Source organism: Jaculus jaculus, chromosome 14, assembly GCF_020740685.1.
Source record: "Jaculus jaculus isolate mJacJac1 chromosome 14, mJacJac1.mat.Y.cur, whole genome shotgun sequence".
Lineage (NCBI taxonomy): Eukaryota > Metazoa > Chordata > Mammalia > Rodentia > Dipodidae > Jaculus > Jaculus jaculus.
In genome coordinates, this window is record NC_059115.1 from 1,876,449 (window position 1) to 1,901,510 (window position 25,062).

Here is a 25,062-nt window from a genome sequence, read left to right on the forward strand (position 1 = left end):
TAAATAAAAATAAAAAAAAATTAAAGCTGGAATTGACTCACTTCAGGGTCCAAAGCTGGTGCACATTAGCAGACTGTCCCAACCTATGGCCCTTGAACTCCTTCCCCCTTTGTAAGCATGAAATAAAAGATTACACAATGTTAGAAAAGAAAAAAACAGTCCCTCAATAGGAAGCATATTTGACCTTCTGCCATATTTACATTCTTTGGGCACCTTAACCAATGCCCTGGTCGGCCAGGGTACCACCTAAGCCGCTTATAGGGAAGGTAGTGAATGAAGCCCAGCAACAAGAGGTTGTGGTCACAGAGTGAAAATATTTGCGTTTCAGATTTCAGGGGGCAACACGGAAGGATTAGGGTAGTGTTGTGGGAATGTTGGCTGAGGTGGTGTGAAGGCGGGACCAGAGGAGAGAAGAACGTCAAGGTTTATTTTTATTTATTTATTTATTTTTGCTTTTTCGAGGTAGGGTCTCGCTCTAGCCAAGGCTGACCTGGTATTCACTATGTAGTCTCAGGGTGGTCTCAAACCCATGGTGATGCCCCTACCTCTGTGCTGGGATTAAAGGCGTGCCCCACCACGCCTGGCAAGATTTTTTTTTTTTTTTAACCTGGTTGTTTTCCTGTGGTCATGGGACTGCCTCCCTACCAGAAAACAAGAAGGTTATAGGATGGAGAGAGGGAAAAGAAGTTTGGTGGAAGATTGAGGTCAAGGGAGCAGAGTTAAAGGGGAATGGACTTTTATTTATATTTATATTTATTTTATTTTAGGTTTTTCCAAGGTAGAGTCTTCACTGTAGCCCAGGCTGACCTGGAATTCACTCTGTACTCTCAGGGTGGCCTTGAACTCATGGCGATCCTCCTACCTCTGCCTCCAGAGGGCTGGAATTAAAGGCATGAGCCACCTCGACCTGCATCTATTTCTACTTTCAAGAGATTTTTCAGGTTTACTATGTTGACTCTGAAGTCATATATCTGTGTGATGTTTCTCCATTTATTTACATATTTGGCTATTTCTTTTATCAGCACTAAAAGTGTCAGGGCTGTGGAGATGGCTTGGTGGGTAAAGCAGTTATTACAGAAACATGGGGATCTAAGCTTAGATCCTCAGAACCCAGTAAGACCAGGCACAGCAGCTGGCATCTGTAATCCCACTGGTCTTACAGTGAGGTGGGATGTGGACACGGGAGAAATCCCAGCCAGCCTGGTGTATGCAGCAGCTAACAAGAGACCCTGCCTCAAGCAAGGCAGAAGTGAAGGCATCCAAAGGTTGGCTCTGACCTCCACACATATCACAGTACATGCACCTAGTCTCTCTCCCTCCCCCTCTCTCTGTCTCTGTCTCTCTCTCTCTCTCTCGTTGTCTCTCCCATACACACGCCCATCATACATGCACCCACACACAATACAGAAATAAAATAAAATACCCCCATTGTGCACCTGGCTTTATGTGGGTCTTGGGGAATTGAACTGTGGTCCTTGGGCTTTGCAGGCAAAAGCCTTAACTGCTAAGCTATTTCCCCAGCCCAGCCCTAATTTTTTTTTTTTTTTTTGAGGTAGGGTCTCACTCTAGCCCAGGCTGACCTGGAACTCACTCTGTAATTCCAGGCTGGCCTCGAACTCACAGTCAGCATCCTACCGCTGCCTCCCGAGCGCTGGGATTAAAGGCGTGCCCTATCATGTTATGTAAAGGGAGACAGCTGCTTGGGGGAGAGATCTCGGGGCAGCTTAGCTGCCTGCAGGCTGCGCAGTGAGCTCCAGAGACGCAGCTTCCATGAGCGTGCCTAGGCTGGAGGGGGCTTTTCCGTGACGCAGCCGCCTTCGAGTCACCCCCACTCCTGTCAACAACCCCCACCCTGCTCTGCAAGGGACCCCAAGAGACCGACTGCTTCGCCCAGACCGGTTTTGGTGCGATGGTTCTTGGGTCTGTTTCCTGTGCCCTCGCTGGGGTGAAAACGTGTGTTCGTCTCTCCCCTGGGAACAAGTGTCGCCAATGACACCTCCCATCCAGATACTGACCAAGCCCAAGCCTGTTTAGCTTCGGGGCTCAGCCGAGCACCGTCCCCGCGGCCTGGCCGCACACTGCGCGCGCGTCCTCGTCCTCGCGGAGGTCATTGCGCACGTGGTGAGGACGGCGCGGAGCTGGAGCCGGAGAGAGCGCGGTCTCCACCGTCTGCGTTCATTCATTCCGCGCCGGGACTCGGGATCTGACCCGAGCTGCGTGCAGTTCCAGAGAAGGAGCCCGAGGCTCACAGCGGATCAGGCTGCGGGGGGAATGGCTCGCCGGGGAGCCTTGGAGAGGGAGCGAGGGCGGCCACCGTCCGCGCGGGGCGCAGGGCCTGGGGCGCGTCAGCCTTTCCGAATCACTTGCTTTGAATGCACGCAGTGTGTTTGTAGCCCAGTGACGTTGCTAGAAATTAAAATAAAAAGCACGAAGGCAAGCACACTGTGAGATGTGGAAGCGAGGCCTGTCAGCAGAGCCCCGGGAACGCGGGGGAGGGTCGGAGCACAGGGACCCTGCGCCCGCTCCTTTGCTCGTTGCTGTGATGAGACAGCTGACCAGGGCAGCGAGAAGAAGGAGGAGTTTCTTTGGGCTCGCAGTTTGGGGGCGCGGTCCATCGTGGCAGGGCAGGGGTGGCAGCAGAGTTGTGAGGCAGCTGGTCACTTCGGCTCCGCAGCCAGGAAGCAGGAGAGAGGTGCATGCTGGTGCTCAGCCTGGGGTCTCCGTCGCACTCGGCCCAGGACCCCAGCCCTTGGGGTGGTGCCCCCCACCTTCAGAGTGGATCTGTGTATCTCAGTTAAACCTTTCTGCAAATATGCTCATGGACACATACAGAGGCGTTTTTCATGGTGATGCTAAACCCAGTCGAGCTGACAATGAAGATTGTCACAACTCCACAAAGATAGGGCCTGGTCAAATCACCCGGGTCAGACTTGATCCTCCATCTCAGCCTCCCTGGCGCTGGCTTCACAGTCATGGGACATCATGTCTAGATTGGATCTGTCTTTAAATTTAAAAAATATATATTTTATTTATGTTCAAGAAGAGCAAGAGAGAGAGGTATGGGTACATTTGCCAAGACCTCTCGCCACTGCACATGAACTCCCTATGCGTGTAGCACTTTATGCATCTGGCTTTACATGGATGCTGGGGAATCAGACTCTAGCCATCAGGCTTTACAGGCAAGCAGCCTTAACCACTGAGCCATCTCTCCAGTCCCTGGACTCTCGTTTATTTATTTATTTTTGTTCTGTTTTGTTTTTGAAGTAGGGTCTGGCTCTAGCCCAGGCTGACCTGGAATTCACTGTGTAGTCTCAGGGTGGCCTCGAGCTCACCAAGACCTTCCTACCTCTGCCTCCTGAGTGCTGGGATTAAAGGCGTGTGCCGCCATGCACAGAGAGTGGGATGGAGTGAGGAAGAGGAGGCAGCACCCTTCCAGTGCTAAGCACATTCCTTGCAGGACCAGGACCCTGACTGTGACAGCTGAGCGAGGAGGAAGGGCTGACAAACATGATCTTAAGGGGTGGAACCTATACTGTTTTAACCTTGGCAGGGCACCACTGTGGACTTTGTAACCTTGGTCCTGTCAGGCTGGGTGACCTGGCACTGAACTTGAACCATTATTCCAGGACCTGGCTGCCAGGTAGAGAAAGTCATGAAATTCATTGTGAACAGCAATCCACATTCACACAATCCTTGTCCCCTGGATGAGTCTGGGGTCTTCCCAGTGGTTACCACCATCTGTAAAAAGAAGCTCCTCTAAACAAAAGTGAGACCAGCATTAATCAATAGGAGTCTTTTAACGGTATGGTTCATGATCTAAGTATAAACCAGCTGGGAGTGGTGACTCACACCTTTAATCCCAGTGCTTGGGAGACAGAGGTAGGAGGATCACCATGAGTTCAAAGCTAGCCTGGAGCTACAGAGTGAGTTCCGGGACAGCCTTGGCTAGAAATGAGACCCTGTCTTGCAAAGAAACCAAAAACCCAGGGCTGGAGAGATGGCTTAGCAGTTAAGGTGCTTGCCTGCAAAGCCAAAGGACCCAGGTTCAATTCCCCAGGACCCATATGGAGCCAGATGCACAAGTTGGCGCATACATCTGGAGTTTGTTTGCAGTGGCTGGAGGCCCTGGCACACCCATTATCTGTCTCTTTTTTTTTCTTTCTTGAATAAATAAATAAATAAATAAATAATATAAGCCAAAGACTTCTGAAGAAAACAGGATCCCAAGTAAGATATGGCACCATTACAAAAACGCACATGTATAAAAGCCAAAGGACCCAGGTTCGATTCCCCAGGACCCACGTAAGCCAGATGCACAAGGGGGCACATGCATCTGGAGTTCATTCGCAGTGGCTGGAGGCCCTGGCACGCCCATTCTCTCTCTCTCTCCCTCCTTCTCTATCAAATAAATAAATAAAAACACAGTCAGGCCTGGTGGCACAAGCCTGCTATAATCCCAGCTACTGTGGAGGCTGAAGCAGGAGGTTCAGGAGTTCAAGGCCAGCTTGGGCTACATAGCAAGAGCCAAGATGACAACCAGGCGTGGTGGTGCGTACCTGTAATCAGTGCCTGGGAAGTGGAGGCAGGAGGATCAGGAGTTCAAGGCCAGCCCTGACTACATAGTGAGACCATAGTCTCAAAAAGCCACAAAAGGAGCGGGGAAATGGCTCAGTGAATCAAATGCTCGCTGCTCAAGTGTGAAGAATGAAGCAGGACCCCCCACCCCCACCCCCAGCAACCCAGGTAAATGCCAGGTGGTCGTGAAGGCCTTTGGGTTGATGAGCACTGACTGGCTGGTGGGTGGGCTGGTAGTAGACCCACCTAGTGGCTCGGGCCATTGTGCCGACCATTATTCTCCTATCCCAGCCTCAAGCCTTTCCTATTCAAAATCTTAAACTGTTTTTAACTCCTCTTTATTTGATGAGCTGACTGGGTGACCCTCCAGTAGCTAGCAGCCTCTCTTGCTCAGAGTAGCCTGTCTGTGCCTTCCTGTCTACCTACCTTCCCCATAGACTTCATTTTTTGTTTGTTTGTTTGTTTGGTTGGTTTTTCGAGGTAGGGTCTCACTCTAGCTCAGGCTGACCTGGAATTCACTATGGAGTCTCAGGCTGGCCTCAAACTCATGGCGATCCTCCTACCTCTGCCTCCCGAGTTCTGGGATTAAAAGCATGTGCCACCACACCCGGCTTAGACTTCTTTTTTAAAAACATATTTTTATTTATTTATTTATTTGGTGGGGGTGGGAGAGAGACAGAGAGAGAGAGAGAATGGGCACACCAGGGCCTCCAACCTCTGCAAACAAACTCCAGATGTATGTGCCCCCTTATGCATCTGACTTACATGGGTCCTCGAACCAGGATCTTTTGGCTTTGTAGGCAAACGTCTTAACCACTAATCCATCTCTCCAGCGCCCAACTTCTTTTTTTTTTTTTTAAACTATGTTGTTTTCACCTTTATTCTTACAATTTTCTTTTTTTATGTTGTTTTGTTTTATTTTGCGCTTTTAATTTTTGTTTATTTTTATTTATTTATTTGAGAGTAATAGAGAGAGCTAGGGACACATACAGAGAGAAAGAATGGGTGCACCAGGGCCTCCAGCCACTGCAGACGAACTCCAGACACATGCGCCCCCTTGTGCATCTGGCTAACATGGGTCCTGGGGAATTGAGGCTTGAACCAGCGTTCTTTGGCTTCACAGGCAAGTGCTTAACCGCTAAACCATCTCTCCAGCTCCACAGACTTCTTTTTTTAAAAGAAAGAAAGAAAAAATATTTTAGGGGGCTGGAGAGATGGTTCAAGCAGTTAAGGAACTTGCCTGCAAGGTCTAATGATCTGGATTCTGTCCCTCAGGACCTGTGTAAAGCCAGATGCACAAAGTGGCACGTGCATCTGGAGTTCATTTGCAGTGGCTGGAGGCCCTGGTGCACCAATTCCTCCGACTTTCTTTTCTCTTTACTTGCAAACAAATGAAAAATACAAATAAAACATTTTATTTACTTATGAGTGATGAGAGAGAATAGTCGCATCAGGGCTGTCGCCAGCGCAAACTAACCCCAGACAAATGTGTATCACTGTTTGCATCTGGATTTACATGGATACTAGGGAATCAAACCCAGGCCGTTAGGCTTTGCAAGCAAGGCCTTTAACCATTGCGTAATCTCTCCAGCAACCTCCCCCCAAACCTTCTTTTATGCACATAGTATGAATTGGGCCCTCTGGGGAATAGAGACTCACAGGCTCTACAAGGACAGGAACTCTGTTTTCTCACTGACAGATGCTCACGGACACATGCTGACTGAACGGGTTAAACATGACGGAATTTGTCCTCAGGGCTGAGCGAGTTGATAGCATCTTGGGGAATCTGTGACCAACTGAACTATATTCAAAACAGAATGGGGTGTGTAGAGTTGATAGGGATTAGGAGGAAGGCCACCCCAGTGTGTAGGCAGCTGGTCAGGGTTGCAGGCCCAAAATGAATAACCAGACATCTATCTGAACGGCCTGACAGAGCCACCAAGCATAGAGACTTTCTAAGTCCAGAACGCAGAGAGCGCCAACTCCCAAATCCATGAAGATTCATGCTGATTCCTAAGGATGCTGGCTGGCCAAGCCTCTGTCGAACTCATCAGCCTATCAGAAGCCTCCACACATCCCGAGTGACCAATCAGACCCCTTGACTTGATAATTTACATCCCCAAGGATAGAAAAGTTCCTGATGCAAGCCCCTTGCCCACTGCCTTCCTGGGACCCCTTCCCACCTTGGAAGGCCTCTGTCTTTCATCTTCTCCCTTATTTACACTTTATGCCTTCTGTTCTAATAAACCTTGTTTAATCTACCCATCGACTGCATCTATTCTCATCATTCTTTACAGGCTGCAAGACAAGAACTTGAGAGCCAGTGGCTTGGGGGTTTTTACCGATCCATGGGAGCCTGGCACCCTGACCCTTAGGATAAGTCCACCCCAGCCAGAGAAAGGCCCAGTCACTCACAAAAACAGTAACAGGGTGGGGACTTGCTGTCAGAGCCACCAGTCAAGCAAGGTTAACAAAAGACACCATGATGGGGAATGGTAGCAAGCAAGATGCTTTCATGCTACAAAGGTCCATGGTTTGCCCCAACCAGTGGGAAGTCACTGGAAGTGAGCTGGCAGAATTGATCACCGTGGGGGCTGGGGAGAAGACTCAGTGACAGAAAGAGAGTGCTTGCAGAGCCTTCCGGCTCGGGTTGGCTTCCCCAGCCATCCACATAGAGATGGACCCCCCCCCCCCGCCACAAAGCGGTACTAGCATCTGGGGCTGGGTGCAGTGGCAAGAGACCCTGCCGTGCCCACACATACACACGTGCAGATCAGTGTGGAAAAGTTCATTTCATCTTGTTTTCCGTTCTTTACCTACCGGCCAGTGCGATGCACAAGACACTTGTGACATTCAACAGTCTTGGTTTCTGTATTGAGTTTATTGCCGGGGGATGAGAATGAAAATAGAGAGGGTTATAGGCTGAAGTTTGGTCGATGTCAGGGCGAAGACATTAATACACAGAATCTCCAAGAGTTTAGGGTGTGATTCAGTCAACTCAAAGCTCGAATAGGTTTCGTTTTATTACTGCCACCAGAAGGCATCCAGCTATCTATTTCCAGACAACCCTTCCTGTCCCGCAGCCTGGGCACACCAGTGAGAATGTGGGCACTCAGGGCTGTAGTGAGAACTTGGCATGCTGAGGGGGGTGGGGTGTGTGTGCAACCTGAGCCCAGGTAGAAGTCAGCTCTCCTGTGTGCCTCGCTTGGCCCAGTAGGAGGCGCTCAACGACCCACAAGGCAGAGCTCATAATTTGGAGGGATGTTTCCAAACCCCGAGATCCTGGGAGTGATGTCAATGTCTGCAGGAGGCACCAGGGGGCGAAGGGAGAAGTTCTGAAGGATGGAGGTGAAGTACAGGAACAGCTCCATGCGGGCCAGGGCCTCCCCCACGCAGATGCGCTTTCCTGCGGGGCGCAGAGGTGAAGGGGGGTGAGGCGGGGGTGCATCCGCCACGACCACCCCATCAGCCACGGTTTACTCATCCATCGGCATCCCGTATCGCCACGGTGTCCACGATCTAGAATGGTCCTTGGCGCCCAGGGGTCCTGACTGCCACTCAGAGGGGTTAGGAGGTGAAGGGTACGGTGACGATGAATTTTAAGAACAAAACTGTGGGCATGAGCTATGGGAAAGAACTGGGACTATTTCCAAAGGCCCATTGGTCTCTTGAAGACAACAGGTGGGTTTAATGTGGTCACTCTTGTGATCAGAGTGTGTGTGCTCCAAAGCAGCAGAGTCCGGCGGGTCACAGCCCTAAATCCCTTCCTTTAACAAATGTTTAAGGGTTATCCAAAATTGTAATTTTCTTACCCTTTGCTCATGCAATGTGCTATTGTTCATCTACAGCTGGATTTTCACTGTTCAGTAAGAGCGCCCGTGAGAGCCTGTGCGCAGAAGAGGCCTCAGCCCCAGTCTCATCAGAGCAGCCTTGATGGCAATGCAGCAGGTTTGTGAATGGCTTAAACTAAACTCCCGGGCTGGAGAGATGGCTTAGCGGTTAAGCGCTTGCCTGTGAAGCCTAAGGACCCCGGTTCGAGGTTCGGTTTCCCAGGTCCCACGTTAGCCAGATGCACAAGGGGGCGCACGCATCTGGAGTTCATTTGTAGAGGCAGGAAGCCCTGGCGCGCCCATTCTCTCTCTCTCCCTCTATCTGTCTTTCTCTCTGTGTCTGTCGCTCTCAAATAAATAAATAAATTAAAAAAAAAAAAAACAAAACTAAACTCCTCTTTACTTTCCTTTATTTTTTTTTTCCCTTAGGCTGCTGCTAGAGGCAGCCAGCCCACTCCTGGGATATGGATATCAGGAGTAAGCTCTCTCACCACCCAGGCTCTGCTCCTGGAAGCAGTTTGCCCACTTCTGGATAGGAAAGTTCCAGAGGTTAGTCTTTCCTAAATCAGGGCTGTGACCCACCCCCCCCCCAAACAAGGAAACTACTTCTCTGATAACTCAGATTGCAGTGACTTCAAGATGGGAGAGTTCTAATGAATCCATGAGGCTGGGCGCATGCCTTTAATCCCAGCACTCGGGAGGCAGAGGTAGGAGGATCGCCTAGAGTTCAAGGCCACCCTGAGACCATATATATGCACACACACACACACACACACACACACACACACACACACACACATAGTGAATTCCAGGTCAGTATGAGCTAAAATGAAACCCTACCTTGAAAAACAAAAGCAAGCAAACAAACAAAAGGAATCCATGAATGTTCCCTAGTTTGGCTAGAATCCACAGTGAGGAGCTGGGGGCGTGGCTCAGAGGTAGAGCACTTGTCTAGAAGCCACAGTGAGGGGCTGGGGGCGTGGCTCAGAGGTAGAGCACTTGTCTAGAGTCCACAGTGAGGGGCTGGGGGCGTGGCTCAGAGGTAGAGCACTTGTCTAGATCCACAGTGAGGGGCTGGGGGCGTGGCTCAGAGGTAGAGCACTTGTCTAGGATCCACAGTGAGGGGCTGGGGGCGTGGCTCAGAGGTAGAGCACTTGTCTAGGATCCACAGTGAGGGGCTGGGGGCGTGGCTCAGAGGTAGAGCACTTGTCTAGAGTCCACAGTGAGGGGCTGGGGGCGTGGCTCAGAGGTAGAGCACTTGTCTAGAACCCACAGTGAGGGGCTGGGGTCATGGCTCAGAGGTAGAGCACTTGTCTAGGATCCACAGTGAGGGGCTGGGGGCGTGGCTCAGAGGCAGAGCACTTGTCTAGATCCACAGTGAGGGGCTGGGGGCGTGGCTCAGAGGCAGAGCACTTGTCTAGATCCACAGTGAGGGGCTGGGGTGTGGCTCAGAGGTAGAGCACTTGTCTAGGATCCACAGTGAGGGGCTGGGGGCGTGGCTCAGAGGTAGAGCACTTGTCTAGAGTCCACAGTGAGGGGCTGGGGGCGTGGCTCAGAGGTAGAGCACTTGTCTAGAGTCCACAGTGAGGGGCTGGGGGCGTGGCTCAGGTAGAGCACTTGTCTAGAACCCACAGTGAGGGGCTGGGGGCCCAAAGTTCCTCTACAGGGTACAGGTGAGTGCAACCTGCCATAGATGAGTATATGGCACTGCTCGGACACAAACATGTGCACACACACACACACACACACACACACTTCTGTGACACGAAGAATATGCATAGGCCAGCAACTAGGAGGAAACGCTTCTGTGGGGAAAGCTACTACTGTACTGCTGTGTTTTTATAACTTACGATGATGAATTTTTTTGTATTTTCAAATGTGTGAAAATATTATAAGAATAATGTTTGCACTACATGCATGTTACATGAAATTCAAGTCTTGGTAGCCATGATTAAAGTGTTCTAGGCTGTCATACATGACCAGTCATTTATGAGTTACATACTGTGACTCCCACAGGCAAAAGTGAGTAGTTCAGACAGTGATCCTGTGGTGACAAAAGAACAAATGTTTCTAATTTGCTTCTTGACAGCATTTCGGCTCACACTCTGTTCAGTGCTGTTGCTGGGTTGCCATTTTTTTAAGTTTTTCAAGGGCCTCACTTTAGCCCAGGCCGACCTGGAACTCACACTGTAGTTCCAGGCTGGTCTTGAACCCACAGCCATCTTCCTTACCTCTGCCTGCAGAGAGCTGGGACAAGAGGCATGCCACCCCACACTCGGCTACTATCATTTTCCCGAGACAGGATTTCACCACGTAGCACAGGCTGGCCTTGAACTCATGACGTTCCTTCCTCAGCACCCCAAGTGCTGGGTTACGGGTATACATCACAACACCCACTCTAACATTTTTTTTCTGCTCGTTGTAGTCAACGGTTCTAATATTCCCTAGCTCTGGCATTTGAGTATTTGCAGGATTCTGAGATTCTCTGACAAAGTCTCAACCTCCCAGTGTGATGTGGCTTCTGGTGGGAATTGGAGCACCCCCCCCCCCCGCCCCCCGGGCATCCAGGGCCGGCAACCTACCAGAGGAGAATACTACAAAGGCGTCATTCTTCTTGAAGCGTCCCTGTTCGTCCAGGAAGTGTTGAGGATAAAACACATGTGGATAGCGGAAGTACTTGGGGTCCCTGAGGACTGAGCCAAGCAGGGGGTACACGTCTGTGTCCTGGCATGCAGACAAACATAACGAGAGGAACTGAGCGTTGGGCAATGAGGGCAGCAGAACCAGGAGGAGGAAGGGGCGCAGGGAGGGCGAAGGGACAACACTGAGGTGTGCCCTCACCTTGGGCAGAAAGTAGCCTTGGAAATGAGTGTCCCGGGTGAGTTTATGGGGGACACCCAGGGGCACAATGTCTGTCAGTCTCTGTATCTCATGGATGACAGCATCCGTGTAGGGCATCTTGACCCGGTCATCCACACTTGGGGTACGGTGTGGTCCGATCACCTGGTTAATCTCTTCGTGGACCTTGGCTGGAAGAGGTCGGGGAAACAAATCAGGATCGGAGTAAAGGGAGGAAGAGGCGTGGCTTGGTGTTTGCGGGTGTGTGTTTCTGTGTGTTTTCAGGACAGGGTCTCACTTGTGTAGCCCCAGCAGACCCCAAATTCTCCACGTCCCGGCTCCGCCTCCCCGGGGCTGGCGTTGCAGGCCGAGGAGGTGGCTCTGGGAGGGACACTGGTGCACGTCACCCTGGGGACTGTGCAGATAGGAAGTCAAGGTCTAGAGATAAGAAGATTACGTCTACCCCCTGGGGTAAGAGTGGGGGACCATGTAGTTTGGATTGCTTCTTTATACCTCATGACTGACACATCCATGGTTGAACACTCATAAGACGCTAGCGGACAGCAAGACCCTCGAATGCCAGATGGGAGGTCTTTACATGAAAACCCCCATAAACCATGAATACCAGATGGTAATGAGCTGTAACACACACGCATCTTACACCCCCTCTCCCCCCAATGTCTTTGGCTTGTTTTGTGCCACTTTAGTATGGACAATGGCCCGGTTAGAGATTTTTCCTTAAACAGGAAATGGACTCCTCATTACTGGAGTTGCCCAACCAGATTAAATTGTCACCTAGCAGGCAGGAATTATATTTGATATCAACAACACAATCAGTCCTCAAAGATAATGCACCTTATCCAGGTGTGGTGGTACCTGTGTAATCCCAGCTTCCCCAGAGGCTGATGCAGAACTATCGCAAGTTCAAGGTCCACCTGGGCTGGGTAGTTGTGCACTGAGACCCTAAGATCCACCTGGGCTGTGTAGTGAGACCCTAAGGTCCTCATGGGCTCTATAGGGAGACTCTCAGTTCCTCCTGGGTATGTAGTGAGACCCTAATTTTCTTCTGGGCTGTGTAGTGAGACCCTGAAGCCCTTCTGGGTTGTGTAGTGAGATCCTAAGGTCCACCCAGGATGTATAATGTGATGCTATCTCAAGGAGAAAAAAAAATCCACTTTCTAATCTCCAACATACGTGAATATCACATGGATCTAATCACAAAAACAGTTCACCAATGCCACAAAATTAATGAATGTGAAAATTGAGTCTTGGGTCATCCTTACTGGCCACAATATAAACATGTACATTTCAATACTAGGGAGGCAGGGGCCTGAAGAGATGGCTCAGAGGTCAAGGTCTCAACAGTCCGAGTTCGATTCCCCAGTACCCATGTAAAGCCAGATGCACAAGACAACGTGCTTCTGGAGTTCTTTGTAGCAGCAAGATGCTCTGACGTGCCCATTTCCTCTCTTTCTCTTAAAAAAAAAATGGGGTAGGGCTGAACAGATGGCTTAGTGGTTAAGGCTCTTGCCTGTGAAGCCTAAGGACCCAGGTTCTATTCCCCAGGACCCACATAAGCAAGATGCACAGGTGGCGCATGTGTCTAGAGCTTGTTTGCAGCGGCTGGAGGCCCTAGAGTGCCCATTCTTTCTCTTCCTCTTTCTCTAATAAATAAATTAAATAAATAAATAAAAATTTAAAAATGGGGGAGCAGGGCTGGAGAGATGGCTTAATGGTTAAGGCACTTGCCTGTGAAGCCAAAGGAGCCAGATTTGATTTCCCTAGGACCCACGTAAGCCAGATGCACAAAGTGCTGCGTGTGTCTGGAGTTTGTTTACAGCGGCTGAAGACCACCCCCTCTCTCCCCACTTCTCTCTCTCTCTCTGTCTGTCAAATAAATAAAATTAAATTTAAAAATGTTTTAAAAATTGGGGAAGCAGAGGTAGACAGAAAAGCCAGAGTTGCAAAGAAGGGATCCAAAGGAGAGGGGATTTGAGAGTGGGAAAATGGAGGGTCATGGGAAGAGACTGTGATCATGGCATATTGTTTATGTTTATGGGTGTTGTCAATTTAAAAAGGAAGGAAGGCTTGGCAGTAGAGAGGCAGGGAGATGTGAAGACACTTTGAAGACACAGGAGAGTTGGGAACACAGCCTGCAAGGATGCAGCTCCGAACCCTGGATGTCAGAGAACCACCTTCAACCTCGACCTCAGCCCCGTGAACGCTTGTCTGCACGGAAGTCCTGAACGTGGGTCTGCACGATGAAATATGTGTGCTGTTTTCTGAGTTTCAGGCTGGGGAGATGAAGCAGCACTTAAAGGCATTTGTTTGAAATATCTATCTACTAGCCAAGGGCTGGAGAGATGGCTTAGTGGTTAAGGCGTTTGCCTGCAAAGCCAAAGGACCCCGATTCGATTCTCCAGGACCCATGTAAGCCAGATGCACAAGATGGCGCATGCATCTAGAGTTCATTTTCAGTGGCTGGAGGCCCTGGCGTATCCATTCTCTCTCTCTGCCTCTTTCTCTCTCTCAAATAAGTGAATAAAAAAGAAATGCCTACCAGTCAGGATTCGATTTCCCAGTACCCACGTAAAGCCAGATGCACCAAGTGCACGGGTCTGGAGTTTGTTGGCAGTGGTGGGGGACCCTGGCGTTCTCTCTCTCTCCTCTCTTTGCAACAAATAAATAAACTACCAAGTGTCCACAGCCCTAGGGAATAGAGAGAGGCACCCCAAGTCAGAAGTGGAATCAGTGGCCTCACTAGCCAGGGATCTGGAAACCCCACATCCTGTGGGTAGGAAGGGTGAGGAGTCTCAGGCTGTGGAATGCTGTCTTCCTTCCTAGGCAGCGTGGGCGGCACCTGACGGGCCCTCAGGTGGGGGGGACTCACCCTCTACCTCGGGGTGCTTCATCAGTAACAGAAACCCATAGCGGAGGGTGGAGCTCACGGTTTCCGTGCCGGCAAAGAAGAGGTTGAGGGTCGTGAGGACCAAGTTCTTGAGGTTGAACTCCGTGTGAGGATTGCTTTTCTCCTGGAAGGAAAGGGTGTGGTAAACAGAATCATTCTCTCAGGTCTTTATTTCCTTATTTATCCCCATGTATAAGACAAGAGTTTGTGAAAACTAGAAAAGATGGGTAAAGTAAGTGGAGAAGAATCAAGCAGAGGTCCCGAGGCAGGAGAGTGTCTGGCGTTGTCAGAGGGACGTCAAGGCAGAGGCCAGTGAGACTGAAGTGGAGGGGAGGAAGAGGATGGGAGAAGAAAGTAGAGTATTGTACATTGGAATGCTGGGCAAATCAGAGCATATAGCGTCAAGCCAAGCACTCAGTTCTATAACATCAAAAATATAAATTTCGTTTGCAGAAAAATGGATGGACCTGGAAAGGTTATACTAAGTGAAGTAACCCAGGCCCAGAAAGCCAAGCACCACATGTTCTCTCTCATATGTGGATCCTAGCTACAGATGATTGGGCTTCTGCGTGAAAATGAAAATACTTAGTAGCAGAGGCCAGTAAGTTAAAAAGGAGACATAAAGGGAAGAGAAAGGAAGGGAGGAGGGTACTTAATAGGTTGATATTGTATATATGTAAGTACAATGATTGTGATGGGGAGGTAATATGATGGAGAATGGAATTTCAAAGGGGAAAGTGTGGGGGAGGGAGGGAATTGCCATGGGATTTATTTTTTATAATCATGGAAAATGCTAATAAAAATTAAAAAAAATATATAAATTTCGGAACTGCTGAATTTCTAAGTATGAGGGATACGTATGTGTCACAATCTACCTTCCTATATCTCAAAGACATTAAACTTGTAATACTGAAATTTAAACTTGCATTTAAAGACTAGGCTTCTAAAGTTTTCCAATCCTGACATTCTGAAGGTGTGTTCTGTTTTTCAACAACTGTGAATCCCTGGCACATAGGATTACGAAAGTGTCAGATTTTAAGTTACGTAATGATAAATTTGTAGATCCAAAGTTTACTTTAGGTCATTAAAGTACGGTCCGTATACACAATTGACTATTATGCAGCCAAAAATCAGGGAATACGGTCAGAGCCAGCAAAAGGGAGGAAGCAGAAGACACTGTAAAATAAACGAGGCACAGATTTGCGTCCTCCTCACGCGTGGAAGCTAAAGACACGGAGCTGAAAGTAGGCTACTGGTTACCAGAGACAAAGGCGCAGTCTGCTCACATAGCATCCAGGGAGTTATCTCACTGGAGCTCATTCATATGTAGAATTAGTAACACTAAGTGTCTGGGGTTTGTTTGCAGTGGCTAGAGTCCCTGGTGCGCCCATTCTCTCTCTCTCTCTCAAAATGACTAAATTAATAAGACATTTAACAACTATTTAAAAATAAACAAAATTTGACATCATTAATTTTAAAGAAGTTCCCCTTATGTTATGTTTTGTTTTAGTTTGGTTTTGGTTTTTTGAGGTAGGGTCTCACGCTAGCCCAGACTGACCTGGAATTCACTATGGAGTCTCAGGGTGGCCTCGAACTCACGGCGATCCTCCTACCTCTGCCTCCCGAGTGCTGGGATTAAAGGCGGGCGCCACCACGCCCGGCCCCCTTATGTTTTTATACTTTCCGTAATTTCTCTATGGACACAAGTCAGCCATGGGAAAGAACACTTTCGCTTATGCCCCTGACCTTTGTAGATAGTTTTAAAGGCACAGGCACTGGGGTTTGAGAAGATGAGAGAGAAAGATCGGGTGAGGAAGGTGGGTACCTGCTGCATCTTGATGAGGAAACAGTCAATAAAGTCCCTGGGGTTTTGGGGGTCAAGAGATGCTTCGTTTAACTTGACCCTGGATGCGACAAAGTCCTTAAGATCCTCTATCAAGTAGTAGAGACGATTGTGTCTTCCTGGCAAGTACTGCAGGACTCCAGAGTACATGTCATACACCTGTGGAGTGTAGCCGAGGGACACCTGTCACACGGAGCCCCAGGAAGCTGGCGGTGGGCTGAAGCCTAGAGTCAGAGCTGGGCTCGGTCTACTCCTGGAACAGGGGATGGGTGGAGCACATCCATCATCCAGGACAAGGGAGGCTGACGCAGAAGGATCACAAGTTCGAGGCTAACTTGAGCTACATGCAAAAGGAGACCCTGCTGAAAAAACAAAAACCTGCTGCTGGGTCTTAGAATTCTTTTTTTCTTTTTTTGAGGCAGGGTCTCACTCTAGCCCAGGCTGACCTGGAATCCACTATGTAGTCTCAGGCTGGTCTCGAACTCATGGCGATCCTCCTACCTCTGCCTCCCGAGTACTGGGATTAAAGGCGTGTGCCACCGTGCCTGGCTTTTTTTTTTTTTTTTAACATGTAGACGCACATACACAAAATGGGTGCACCAGAACCTTCAACCACTGCAAAGGAACTCCAGATCCAGGCCCCACTTTGTAAATCTGGCTTTATGTGGGTACTAAGGAATCAAACCTGGACCATTAGGCTTTGCAGGCAACAGGCAAGCACCTTAATCACGGAGCCATCTCTTCAGCCCCAGGATTGGTTTGTTGTTGTTTCTGAGGTGGGGTCTCACTCTAGCCCAGGCTGAGCTGGAACTCACTCTGTAGCTCCAAGCTTGCCTCAAATTCACAGTGATCCTCCTGCCTCAACTCTGGAATGCTGGGATTAAAGGCGTGCGCCACCACCCCCAGGCTGGGTCTGACAACTGGCTGTGTCTCTCTGCTTCTTGGAAACTGAGGCAAACCGAGAACTGCCTCCCAGAGCTGTGGTGAGGATTGAGTGATGTGTAGGTGAGTGCTTAAGGAAGAGAGGTGGGTGGTGGGCAGAGACGCCCTCGTGGGCACCTGTGCCCAGGGGATGCTCATCTCAATGAAGCTCTCGTTGATCAGCCGCAGCAGGCTCAGGAACTGCTTGTCCTCATAGTCGAAGCGGCTCCCGAAGACGACGGAACTGATGACGTTGGAGACGGTGCGGCTCAGGTAGAAGGTGGGGTCGATGGGGGCACCTGGACGGGGGACATTGAAGGCGTTGGGAGCAGTCGTTGGGGCAGTTGCTGTGTCATCAATCACTAGTGTGGCCTTGACTCCCGGGGCTATTGCTTCACACACGTGTGAGTCCATGCCCGTATCTACCCGAGTTTGGCTTTCCCAATCTGCCAACTGGCTCCGAAGCCACCTGCTGATTCACGAGGATTCAGCATATCCGCAGATGCACGTGGGATGCCAGCCCCGGCGCGGGGGTGCAGGAAGCCCTTGGGAGAGGCTGCGGGTGGGGGCTGGAGAGATGGCTTGCCTGCAAACCTGACAGCCTGGGTCCAATTCCCCAGTGCCCACATAGAGGCAGATGTGCAAAATGGCACATATATGTGGAGATCATTTGCAGTGGCAGGATGCCCTGGCATGCCCATTCCCCCTTACCCCTCCTCTCTCTCTCTCCTCCTCTTTCTCACTATCTGTCTTTTATACACAAAGTAAATTTAAAAAATTAAAACTAGAAATTATATATATATATATATATATATATACACACACACACATACATATATATATATGTATATATATCTGGGTCTATGCTCAGTGGTAGAGCGATTTCCCAGCATGCAGAAGGGCCTAGATTGGATCCTTAACATAGCAAACTAAAAAATGCAGAGATAGCTATAATGAAATAAGCCAGGAGAAGCAGAATGTGCCTGTCGTTCCAGTACTGATTTAAGTTATTATTTAAATAACAACAGTATGTATGCATGTAACTAATTTGATCCTCTCTCCAGAATGAGAAAGGAATTCCCACATCACCAAACTCTACATCTGCGATCACACGCTACATACCTCCCTGAGAGCCTGCGGAAGACAGCGGCTTCACAGCTGGGCCTGGGGTCTTCGTGTGTGTGTGTGTAGTGTGTGCATATGCGTGTGCGCAGAAGCATGTGGAGACCACCAGAGAACATCAGGCATCCTTCAGTATTGCTGACCCACGCGTTCATTTGAGACAGAGCCGCTCACGGAACCCAGAGCCGCCATTTGGGTCAGACTGGCTCAGCAGCAAGCCCTGGCCATTCCCTGGTCTCTGATCCACACACAGCTGCACTGATAAGGACACGCATGTCCACGCCCGGAGACTCATGGTGGGGGGGGCAAGGAATCAAACTCAGGGCAAATCGGACCCTCAGAGACCCTCATGTCCGGCTCTTAATTGTTTTTCTTTTTTTTTTTTTTCCCCCTGAGGTAGGGTCTCACACTAGCCCTGGCTGACCTGGAATTCACTATGGAGTCTCAGGGCAGCCTCGAACTCAAGGTGATCCTCCTACCTCTTCCTCCTGAGTGCTGGGATTAAAGGCGTGCGCCACCACGCCCAGCAGCTCTTAATTTTTGACCCAGAACTTCACTGGAAATTTCAGTGAATGCCTGATGTTTTCCATCCTCTCCTGTTTCAGAGTTTTCCCCCACCGAGGCCCATCATGTCATGATGTGGGGTCCCCGTACCCTTGGTCTTCCGAAATTCCTCCAGTAGGTACCCAGCCTCTTCCTGGATCCGCTCCTCAATGCTCCGTTTCCCCATGCCAAAGTTTCGGAGGGCAGTCAGGGAAAAACGTCGGAGGATCTTCCATCGTTCTCCGTTGGCCAGGGCCAAACCTGCCAGGACCCCAGAGTCAGGCTCCCTTGCCTTCCCTCCCCTTCCCCTTCTCCACTCTGAAGCAGGCAGCGTTATACAGGTTCTTAGCTCTGTGACAGACCAAGGAATGTTCCTCACAAGACAGAGAGCTGGAAGTGGATGGATTATTTTCAAAACACAGGAGAGTGGAGGAGGTAAGGACAGGATGCCCTCGTGGAGTCCGCTTGCATAGAACTGCTAACCCTCATTTCTGAATAACACCCGAGTTCCCTAGACATGCACCTATGTGTGCAGAGAAGTGTGTAGTTTTACATCAATATACCTACACCAAGGAGCTGCTATGTAGTCAGACATGCACAGAAATTACAGATGTGCGGATTGGTGAACTGTTGGTAAGTTTAATGAGTTTATTGTGGTATGTTAATAATGAAAGATAGAGTTTGTGACTTGAATGATGGATGGGTGGGTGGGTGAATGGATGGGTTGGTGGGGGTATGATTAGATACATGGATGGGTGTGTGGATGACAGACTAAATGGGTGAGTGGAGCATTTGAAGGACATGTGGGTTAACATTTTCCACAGGAGTTTGGAAAGAAGGAAGATGGATGAGTGGGCACATAGACTAATAGATGCATGCATGATGAAAAGTTAATATGTGGATGGACTAATGAAAAATGGAATATTGGGGCTGGAGAGACAGCTTAGCAGTTAAGGAGCTTGCCTGCAAAGCCTCCAGGCTCAATTCCCCAGTATTCACCTGAGCCAGATGCACAAAGTGGCACATGCGTCTGGTGTTCATTTGCAGTGGCTGGAGGTCCTGGCACTCCCATTCTCTCCCTTTCTCTCACTCAAATAAGTGAGTAAATAAAACTATATATACATAATAAAATGGAAATATATTTGTATATAAAGAATAATGAATGTATTTTGATGCATGTATAGAGCAATGGGTAGTGATAGGTGGATCCATTCTTGTGGGACGGATGGAAAGAATGAGGGAAGCATGTCAGTCACTGAAGGGCACAGGCTGGTGGGGAGTAGAGGCATGAGTAAACTATAAGAGAATCTTCCTATATGAAGCAGGCAGAGACCTGGGTGTGAGGTGTGCGAATCTGCAGGCAGAAGGGAAATAAGTCGGGCTGTGGAAGTTTTCATGGGTATGGAAATAGCATAAGGCAATTCATTAAAGACTCAGTGAAAAATCACTCAGCAAGCATGTTAGAGTCTGGAAGTCAAAACAAAGGGGTTTCACTTTACTGTCTACCATCCACCTCCCCTCCACCTTTCTCACCATCAGCTGGTTTTTTTGTTTGTTTGTTTGTTTTCTTTTGGTTTTTCAAGGTAGGGTCTTGCTCTAGCCCAGGCTGACCTGGAATTCACTATGTAGTCTCAGGGTGGCCTCGAACTCATGGAGATCAACTTACCTCTGCCTCCCAGGTGCTGGGATTAAAGGCATGTGCCACCACACCCGGCTAAATGTGTATCCCAGGCTGGCCTTGAACTCCTGGTCCTCCTGCCTCTGCCTCTTCAGCAATATCCTACCGGCACGCACTACCACAACTGGCTGCTTCTCTTTTTTCTTTCTTCCTTTCTTCCTTCCTTCCTTCCTTCCTTCCTTCCTTCCTTCCTTCCTTCCTTTCTTTCTTTCTTTCTTTCTTTCTTTCTTTCTTTCTTTCTTTCCCCTTCCTTCCTTCCTTCCTTCCTTCCTTCCTTCCTTCCTTCCTTCCTTCCTTCCTTTCTTTCTTTCTTTCTTTCTTTCTTTCTTGTTGTTTTTTGCTTTTTCAAGGTAGGGTCTCGTTGTAGCCCAGGCTGACCTGAAATTCACTTATGTAGTCTCAGGGTGGTCTCGAACTCATGGCGATCCTCCTACCTCTGCCTCCCCAGTGCTGGGGTTAAAGACATGCTCCCCATACCTAGCTTTTTTTTTTTTTTGAGACCAGATCTCACTCTAGCCCAGGCTGACCTGGAACTCACTCTGTGTTTCCAGATTGACCTTGAACTCACAGCAAGCCTCCTCCTACGTCTACCTCCCTGAGTGCTGGGATTACAGGCGTGCGCCACCCTGCCCGCCGTCACCAGCCCTTTCTACAGAGCCAGGGCAATAATCCCCGCAGCGAACACACCAAAGAGCCTGGGACATTCTGAGTGTATTCGTCATTGTTTCTCATTGCTATTGTTACCTACCATGACCTTGGAAGTTTCGCTCCAAGGTGGGCATCTCTCCGCGGCCACTGAAGTCATCTGCTTTGTCTACCAGGGCCTCCTTGACGGCCTCGTGTCCACATAAAACGACCACTGGCCGGGGACCCAGGTACACAGTAAACACAGGGCCGTATTTTTCCTGAAGCTGGGAAGGAAGGAAGACGCTGGCTTAAAGTCAAGCAATATGGAGGGTGGAGCTTCCAGGGCCGTGCAAAGCCGAGAATGACAGAGAGGGGAAGTCCTGGGGGGAAGGAGGAAGATGTTAAGATCTTGAGTACTGGGCTGGAGAGATGGCTTCATGGTTAAGGAGCCTGCCTGAAAAGCCAAAGGAAGCCACGTTTAACCCAGCACACGGGAGGCAGAGAGAGGAGGATCGCAGTGAGTTCAAGGCCACCCTGAGAGACTACATAGTGAGTTCCAGGTCAGCCTGGGCTAGAGTGAGACACTACCTTGAAAAAACAAAAGTAAAAACAAAAAAGCCAAAGGACCCAGGTTCGATTCTACAGTACTCATGTAAAGCCAGATGCACAGGGTGATTCATGGATCTGGAGTTTGTTTGCAGTGGCTACAGGCCCTGGTGTGATCACTTATGTTTGTTTTGTTTAAATATTTTAGAAAATAGTTTAGAAAACTCTTGATTGCTGTGGTCCTGAACAAGACCCACCGCAACCTTCACGTTTTCACTTCCTCATCTGTAAAAGTAATGGCCCTGGATTGGACCGTCTCCAAGAACCCCAGCCTCTCTCCTTGAAATGCTGGCTCTCTAAGACAGTCGAATCTAAGACCGCCAGAGTATGGGATTTCTCATGAAATTGGAAGTTCCAAGAGGGACTTTTTATTTTGTCCCAATGCACGAAATTTTTTGTTTGTTTGTTTTGAGGTGGGGTCTTACTCTAGCCCAGGCTGACCTGGAATTCACTATGGAGTCTCAGGGTGGCCTGGAACTCACAGAGATCCTCCTACCTCTGCCTCCCGAGTGCTGGGATTAAAGGCGTGCGCCACCACGCCCTGCTCCAATGCAGGAAGATTTTAAGGCTGTGGAACTCCCAAATTCTAAGGTCCACCCCACCTGTTTCCAGGACTCTGTGTTTTGGAAGCCTCCCGTGAGGCTCTGTGTATGTCCCCAGCTAGAAGAGTGGCCACTCCCATCCCACTGGGAGGCCGCGGACAGACTCACCTTCATGAGAGAATGAAACATGGCGTCCGTGCGGACTTGGAGCAGGTTCCCCAGGAAAGGTATTGGTGTGGGGCCGGCGGGGAGCTTCCCTCCCCTGGTGACTCGTTTCCAGGCCAGGAGGATGAACAGGCAGGACAGGCAGAGTGCCATGAAAATGGTGAAGGCCCCTCCAAGCTCCATGGTGCCAGGCCAAGGTTGGCATCCTGGGCTCCAGATCTTGCCTAAATAGCTTCTAGGAGATCAGCTTAGGTGGAAATCTGAACCCGGGGGGATGGAGGTTATGTAATTTTTAATCTCTCACTTACACATAGGTGTATTGAATTCCAGGGAAACGCAGCAGGAGCTCGCTCCCTGTCGTCCTATTTCAAATCTCCCACTCCTCCGCAGCTCAACTTTTCTCGTGGCGTCTGGGAGACCGTCGGACATCTTGTTAAGTCATTGAGTTTAGGATCTGGGCAATCCTGGTTCAAATTTCAGCTGCATCTTTTCTTCTCTGGGAGAGCATCTACCGCGTGGGGTTCAGTTTCCCCATCAGTCAAGGAAGGTAAGCACACTGCAGTTGACTATCGTGATCCACACAGGGGTGATGTCTTCTCTTTGTCTCCTTCCTTCCTTGCTTCCTTCCTCCCTCCTTCCCTCCCTTCCTCCCTCCTTTCTTTCTCTCTTTCTTTTTGTTTTTTGAGGTAGGGTCTCACTCTAGCCCAGGCTGACCTGGAATTCACTCTGTAGTCCCAGGGGTGGTCTCAAACTCATGGTGATCCTCCTCCATCTTTCTCCCATGTGCTGGGATTGAAGGTGTGAGCCACCACGCCCGACCAGGGGTGACTCCTTTGTTCATATATCAGTGAGGCAGGAACCCAATTCACTTTTATTTTTGAGGCAAGCCTGAAAGACTGGCCTTTTTTATGTTGTGTGTGTGTGAGAGAGAAAGAGAGATTTCTAGGTCAGCCTGGGCTACAGTGAGATTCTACCTCGAAAAACACAAAATAAAGGGCCTGGGGAGATTTCTTAGTGGTTATAGTTAAAGGCCTCTGCTCGCAAAGCCTTCTGGCCTTGGTTTGATTCCTCAGTTGCCACATAAAGCCAGATGCACAAAGCGGCACATATATCTGGAGTCTGTTTGCAGCTGCAAGAGGCCATATACACATACTTTCTCTCCAATATTTTTAAAAATATATTTTATTTATTTATTTAATAGAGAGAGAGAGAGAAAGAGATAGATTGCTAGAGAGGAAGGGAGAGAATGGGCATGCTATAGCATCCAGCCACTGCAAACAAACTCCAGATGCATGCGCCCTCTTGTGCATCTGGCTTTTGTGAGTCCTGGGGAATCAAGCTTTGAACCAGGGCCCTTAGGCTTCACAGGCAAGCGCTTAACTGCTAAGCCATCTCTCCAGTCCTCTAATAATTTTTTTTTGTCTTTTTTTTAATTTTTAAAATTTTTATTAGCATTTTCCATGATTATAAAAAAAAATCCCATGGTAATTCCCTCCCTCCCCATCCCCCACACTTTCCCCTTTGAAATTCCATTCTTCCATCATATTACCTCCCCATCACAATCATTGTACTTACATATATACAATATCAACCTATTAAGTACCCTCCTCCCTTCCTTTCCCTTCCCTTTATGTCTCCTTTTTTACTTACTGGTCTCTGCTACTAAGTATTTTCATTCTCACACAGAAGCCCAGTCATCTGTAGCTAGGATCCACATATGAGAGAGAACATGTGGCGCTTGGCTTTCTGGGCCTGGGTTACCTCACTTAGTTTAATCCTTTCCAGGTCCATCCATTTTTCTGCAAATTTCATAACTTCATTTTTCTTTACCGCTGAGTAGAACTCCATTGTATAAATGTGCCACATCTTCATTATCCACTCATCAGTTGAGGGACATCTAGGTTGGTTCCATTTCCCAGCTATTATAAATTGAGCAGCAATAAACATGGTTGAACATGTACTTCTAAGGAAATGAGATGAGTCCTTAGGATATATGCCTAGGAGTGCTATAGCTGGGTCATATGGTAGATCAATCTTTAGCTATTTTAGGAACCTCCACACTGATTTCCACAATGGCTGGACCAGATTGCATTCCCACCAGCAGTGTAGAAGGGTTCCTCTTTTTCCACATCCCCGCCAACATTTATGATCATTTGTTTTCATGATGGTGGCCAATCTGACAGGAGTGAGATGGAATGTCAATGTAGTTTTAATCTGCATTGCCCTGATGACTAGTGACGTGGGACATTTTTTTAGATGCTTATATGCCATTCGTATTTCTTCCTTTAGGAACGCTGTATTTAGCTCCATTGCCCATTTTTTGATTGGCTTGTTTGATTCCTTATTATTTAACTTTTTGAGTTCTTTGTATATCTTAGATATTAATCCTCTATCAGATATATAGCTGGTGAAGATTTTTTCCCATTCTGTAGGTTGCCTCTTTGCTTTTTTCACTGTGTCCTTTGCAGTGCAAAATCTTTGTAATTTCATGAGGTCCCAGTAATTAATCTGTGGTTTTATTGCCTGAGCAATTGGGGTTGTATTCAGAAAGTCTTTGCCAAGACCAACATGTTGAAGGGTTTCCCTACTTTTTCCTCTAGCAGTTTCAGAGTTTCAGGTCTGATGTTAAGGTCTTTAATCCATTTGGACTTAATTCTTGTACATGGAGAAAGAGAAGAATCTATTTTCATCCTTCTGCAGATATATATCCAGTTTTCCCAACACCATTTGCTGAAGAGGCTGTCTTTTCTCCAGTGAGTATTTTGGGCATTTTTATCGAATATCAGGTGGCTATAGCTACTTGGGCTTACATCTGGGTCCTCTATTCTGTTCTACTGATCTACATGTCTGTTTTTGTGCCAGTA

The 25,062-nt window shown here is 48.8% G+C and overlaps 1 protein-coding gene across 1 annotated transcript; it reads right to left on the reverse strand.

Moving 5' to 3' along the window:
* Positions 1-7,799: 7,799 nt before the first annotated feature.
* Positions 7,800-22,381, reverse strand: LOC101615899 (cytochrome P450 2G1). The gene is made up of 9 exons (XM_045133888.1): positions 22,202-22,381; positions 21,007-21,169; positions 18,692-18,841; positions 17,054-17,214; positions 15,977-16,153; positions 14,134-14,275; positions 11,247-11,434; positions 10,988-11,129; positions 7,800-7,981 (listed from the first exon to the last, which is right to left on the reverse strand). The coding sequence occupies exons 1-9, from the start codon at positions 22,379-22,381 to the stop codon at positions 7,800-7,802; spliced, it is 1,485 nt and encodes a 494-aa protein (XP_044989823.1).
* Between the last annotated feature and the right edge of the window lie 2,681 nt (positions 22,382-25,062).